The sequence below is a fragment of the Cydia splendana genome, unplaced genomic scaffold (genome assembly GCF_910591565.1).
Source record: "Cydia splendana unplaced genomic scaffold, ilCydSple1.2 scaffold_72_ctg1, whole genome shotgun sequence".
NCBI classification, from domain to species: Eukaryota; Metazoa; Arthropoda; class Insecta; order Lepidoptera; family Tortricidae; genus Cydia; species Cydia splendana.
The window spans coordinates 338,075-343,787 of record NW_026946902.1 but is presented as its reverse complement, the minus strand read 5'-3'; the positions used below and the strand labels follow the sequence as shown (position 1 = coordinate 343,787).

General features: G+C 47.0%; 1 protein-coding gene across 1 annotated transcript; it reads left to right on the top strand.

The window, feature by feature from the left end:
- The first annotated feature begins 1,329 nt into the window (after positions 1 to 1,329).
- LOC134805875 (uncharacterized) lies at positions 1,330 to 5,021 on the top strand. Its single transcript, XM_063779071.1, has 2 exons — positions 1,330 to 1,773; positions 4,388 to 5,021. The coding sequence occupies exons 1-2, from the start codon at positions 1,457 to 1,459 to the stop codon at positions 4,950 to 4,952; spliced, it is 882 nt and encodes a 293-aa protein (XP_063635141.1). The 5' UTR covers positions 1,330 to 1,456; the 3' UTR covers positions 4,953 to 5,021.
- The last annotated feature ends 692 nt before the right edge of the window (positions 5,022 to 5,713 follow it).

Below are 5,713 nucleotides of genomic sequence, written 5' to 3'. Positions count from 1 at the left end.
AACTGACCACATTTTTCCCTAGCTTCTCGTGGGATTTGTATGGAAGAAGCTAATAAAAAAACTGAAGGTACCCTGGAAGACCTATGCCAGGAACTAATGCCCCTCATGGTAGGTGCGGAAGATTCTGCCCAAACATCGGAGCATGACATGGAGGGAGTGGAGAGCGCCGACACGGTTGAAAGGAGCGATACTCATTGCCCAAGCAACCCAACGGAGGCTCCCAACCCTGACATGCGCAAGTCCGTCAAGAAATTGACGGGCTCTGTGAAGGGCCGCTACAAAGCTCTCAGAGGACTAGGAGTGGCGCATGAGGAAGCGCTACAACTGTCCGCAAAGAGCTTTGCGGAACTTAAAAAGATGGGGTACAAGTTCGGGTCCTCACACTCCAAACCCGAGCCGAAATCGGCCAAACGGCCGCGCTCGGAGGAGAAATCGCCACAGGGTAACGCTAGCAAGTTCCCAAAGGTGAGTGAGAGCCCTACAACCCAACCCCAACCTCCTCAACCCTATAACGAGGTCCTTAGCCAAGTCCGGGTCGGAATCAAGGACTCCAAGCCGATGAATGTCGCGCAATTGGGGTCCCTATGCAATACCATCCTGCAAAAGATTGCGACCCTGGAAATGGACAAGGGACCAAAGTTTAAGGGTTACGCTTACAAGCCAGGCTGGTTACTCATTACATGCAGTGACCAAAGATCTAAAGCCTGGCTTGAGGAAATAACACCAACCCTAAAACCATGGCCGGAAGCCAACCTCGGGGTCATCCCTGAAAATGAGCTTCCTAAGCCTAATATAGGGATGGTGTTCATTCCTGAGATAGACGACTCCAAGGTCAAGCAGTCGCTATCTCTACTCTATGCGCAGAACCAGGGGCTGCACACAGAGTTATGGAAGATTCTCCACACCAAAGTCGAAAAGGGCGGGGTTATGGTAACCCTGTCTCTAGACGACGTGTCGGTGGAGAACCTTCAAAAAAAGGGCCTAAAGGCAAACCTAGGTTTCCGGGAGGTCCAGTTTCGGCGAAAGGGCCAACCTAAGACCCAACAGCCAGAAACGCAACCCACCCAAAACCCTACACCGCATCCTGCAATCCCTGTCCCACCCACCACCCTAACCCAAACACCCGCCCCAAAGGTGCCTTCCGGCCCAAAGCGGGCGGCTCCTTCCACCTCCAATCCTACTCCAGGATCCTCGGGGATGCAGCGGTTACTCGCCAACAGGGGAGGCCACAGGGGCAAAAACCGTCCAAGGGGTAGAGGGAACGGAGGAGGCCACCAAGGGCACAACAGTGCCCACCGCCGTGGTAAATAACGACGCAACCAGGGGTAGGGGGGTGAAGTTCCTACAGGCCAATCTACACCACGCCATAGCGGCCACTGCGGTCGTAGAGAAACTCTTCGGCGAAAATGGCCTGGACATCGCCCTCATACAAGAACCATGGATAAACAACAAATCCATGGTAACAGGACTCAACAGAGCAGGAAAGGTACTAATCGACGAAAAAGGTGCTAAACCGAGAGCCTGCATCGTATTTAACAAAAACATTAACTTCTTGCCTGTTGCAGAACTATGCAGTGAAGACACCGTAGCTGCCTATGTCAATCTCAAAGGGAGAGGAGCACTGAAGGTAATAGTTTGCTCCGCCTACCTGCCCGGAGAGAAGCAAGACCCCACAGAAGAACTGACTAAAGTGCTAGAGTACGCTCAGGCACAAAAGGCGGAACTTATTGTGGGGTGTGATGCCAACGCCCACCACACCATCTGGGGGAGCACTGGAATCAACAAAAGGGGTGAGTTACTATCCCAATTGTCTGCACTTGTTGAATAAGGGCAACACGCCCACCTTCGTAACTAGAGCTAGGCAAGAAGTATTAGATATAACCTTTGCTACTGAAAAGGCGGCAAGCTGCCTAGTCGACTGGCGAGTCAGTAGCGAAAACTCAATGTCGGACCACAGACATATTTTGTTCAGTGTTAAAGACTCTCTAGCTAGGGAATCACTAATGCGTAGAAATCCAAAAGAAACGTCATGGGAAGCCTATAAGGCTGACCTCGAAAACCGTCTAAAGGATTTACCAAAATATGTTAAAACACCAGACTCTCTCAACCTAACAGTCGACTTATTATCCGAAGGCATACTTAAGGCCTACGAACAAAATTGTCCTTTGAAGGAGTCAAAAACTACTAACTCAACGACGTGGTGGAACAAAAGGCTAGAAAACCTCCGCAGGTCCACACGTCGCATATTCAATCACTCTACCACACCGAATGAGTGGGAAAGGTATGGTAGAGCGCTGACTGAATATAATAAACAAATCAGGAAGGCAAAAAGGAAGTCCTGGAGAAGGTTTTGTGAAGAGATTGCCCAAACTCACAAAGGAGCACGAATTCACAAAATACTCTCCAAGACACCAACCAACTACCTCGGTCTTCTTAAAAGACCAGATGGCACTTTTACGAACACAGAAGAGGAAACTCTAGACCTGCTCAGAGGCACCCACTTCCCCGGTTCGTACACAACCAGTAACACACAGTTATGCGCCCAAAGGAATAATCAAATCCACAGGGCACGCAATATAGACTGGAATTTGGCAACTAACATCTTTAGACCAAACAAAATTAAATGGGCTTTGAAAAAATTTAAACCATTTAAATCGGCGGGAGAAGACGGAGTGTTTCCAGCGCTTTTACAGCAAGGACAGGACCTCCTCCTCCCGCATCTGGTCAGAATATTCCGAGCAAGTTTTGCGTGGGGAATTATACCAGATCAATGGACTAGGGTCAAGGTACGATTTATACCAAAAGCAGGGAAAAAGGACTATTCACAGCCTAAATTCTTCAGACCCATTAGTCTAACATCGTTCTTACTCAAAACGATGGAAAGAATCATTGATCAGCACATTAGAGCGAAATACCTGGTGGAGAGACCACTAAGCGTAAACCAACATGCTTACCAAAAGGGAAAATCTACGGAGACTGCCCTACTCGACCTGGTTGACAAGGTGCAAAAAACCCTAGAGGAAAAGCAAACCGCTCTATGTGCGTTCCTTGATGTTGAAGGTGCTTTCGACAACACGCCCACAGAGACCATACTCAATGGTATGACATCAAAGGGAGTAGACGAAATCACCACCAGATGGGTACATAGCATGCTCTCGAACAGAGTAGCCACTTTGACCATGAATAATATAGAGCATGCATTTTATACCACTAGAGGGTGCCCACAAGGAGGCGTTCTATCCCCACTATTATGGACCCTAGCAGTGGACCAACTTCTTGCAATCATGTCAGGCCAAGACTTTGACACACAAGGATATGCCGACGACCTCGTAGTTATCGTCAAAGGCCCTTGCCTCAGCACCATATCCAACCTAATGCAAGGAGCTCTAAACACAATATTCGAATGGTGTAGAGAAAATGACTTGTCCATTAATCCGAGCAAGACTGTAATAGTACCATTCACAAGGAAACGGAAGCTCGATAAACTAATAAAACCAAGACTTAATGGACAAATAATACCGTTCTCGGAAGAGGTCAAGTATCTAGGGGTCACTTTTGACCAAAAGTTAACTTGGAACCCTCACCTGAGAAACATTATGCAAAAAGCGAAAATGGCCATGTGGTCATGCTGTCGAATGGCAGGAGCAAGATGGGGCTTAAGACCCAAAATTGCTATGTGGTTATACACAGCGGTAGTGAGGCCAATTGTCACCTACGCCTCCGCAGTCTGGTGTAACAAAACCAACCAAAAGACAGCAATAGACACTCTAAACAGCCTGCAACGCACGGCTTGTTTAACAGCAACAGGCGCCTTCTCCTCGACACCGGGAGCGGCCCTAGATGCACTGCTAGACATCATACCACTCCACCTGCAGGTGCAAAAGGAGGCCAAGCAGTGCGTCTACAGAATATGCACGCTAAACAGGCCAAAATGGCGCTCTCAGGCATTAGCCAATCTAAAGGCCTGGGTCTTTGCAAATAGAACCCTTAGCATGCCCACTGATGACACGCACACCGAATGTCATCTCACCAAACTGTACACAGTAGAAATACCTCCTAGAGACAAATGGACCAACAACCAAATGTACGTCGAAGAGGGAAGCCACGTTTGGTATACAGATGGTTCCAAAAAAGGCAATGATGTAGGATGTGGGATCTATGGTGAGAGACCTAAGCTCAGAGCTAGCGTCAGCATGGGCACACAGGCCTCAATCTTCCAGGCAGAAGTCTTCGCCATCAACAAATGCGCGGAGATCAACCTGGATACAAACCTAAGACACCAGCATATCTACATCAACTCAGACAGCCAGGCTGCTCTGCTGGCACTAGAATCCCTAGAATCCCTTGAGTCAAACTCAAAACTAGTCCAGAACTGTAAAACAAACCTAAATGCACTGGCTAACTCAAACAAGGTCACACTTAGATGGGTACCAGGGCACTCCGACATTAACGGAAACGAAGAAGCGGACGAACTTGCTAGAAAGGGCGCAGACACACCCCTGGTCGGCCCAGAACCGTTCTGTGGAATCACAAAACGGGATGCATATTCTCTGCTCAGCAAGTTAGAAAAAACGAGAGCAACCGAGTGGTGGAAGTTCGTTAAAGGACAAGAACACTCGAAAGCTCTAATCAAAGGGTTCAACAGCAGAACTGCTAAGGAGCTTTTAGGACTCAAAAGGCACAAAACCTGCGCGGTGACCAGAATACTGACTGGACACTGTAAGTTGAATAAACATATGTTTCAAATTGGGAAGAAACAAGATGCGACATGCAGGTTCTGTCAGGAGTCAGAGGAGACTGCAATGCACATTCTCTGCTCTTGTGGACCACTAATGTCAAAAAGAAGTACCTACCTAGGGCGACACGTAGTGCAACCCTATGAGGTACAGAACATTACGGCCCAAAGAATCTGGAACTTTCTGGATGCAACGGGCATTAGTAATGAACTTTAAAGGGCCGTCACAATAGATCAATGCTGGTCGATGCGACACTCAAAGGCCCACAACACCACAATAATAATAATAATAATAGTAGTGATACTGTCGAGCAATGAATTATTAGAGCTGTTGTGATTTGTGTTTTTGATGTTTGAGATTGTTCTGTTTTCACATAAATTTGAGAGTATCAGAGATGATTAATGGAGTGTATCCGCTAGATAGCGGCGATGATTACTGACTACTTTTATTAAGTCGTTGATCGATGGACTATTTTTGACTAGAGAATTGAGGATTGTTAAAGTAATTTTGAACAATATTTTTTTCTGGTTGGATTGATAACAAAGTTTGATTTTAATAGTAATTTGAGTGAGACCCAAATTGTTGGTCAGGAATGACCGAGCGATGAGATACTGTGCTGAGTATTTTGTTACAGAATCAAATGCATACACCCACACACGAGGACGTGTGTAGCGCAGGACGGCCGTGTCGGACCCTGACACCAGAAAGACGAATTGCAGCGTTATAGTTCATTATTTTAGACGCCTGTATAAAATCGATTAGCAATGTTGAGCTACGTATTATTTGGTTGTAACGAAATAAATAAAGTTGCGTAGAGAGTAACGCCGTCTATTGGCGCATTGTTGAAATAAAGTTGCGTAGAGAGTAACGCCACCTATTGGCGTGTTGTTGAACTGAAATGACAGGTAGAGGGCTTTGGAACGTCAAGAGGTTTCTTTCTCTTGGGTGAGCGTAAGCACGAGTTGGCATTTTTGTTA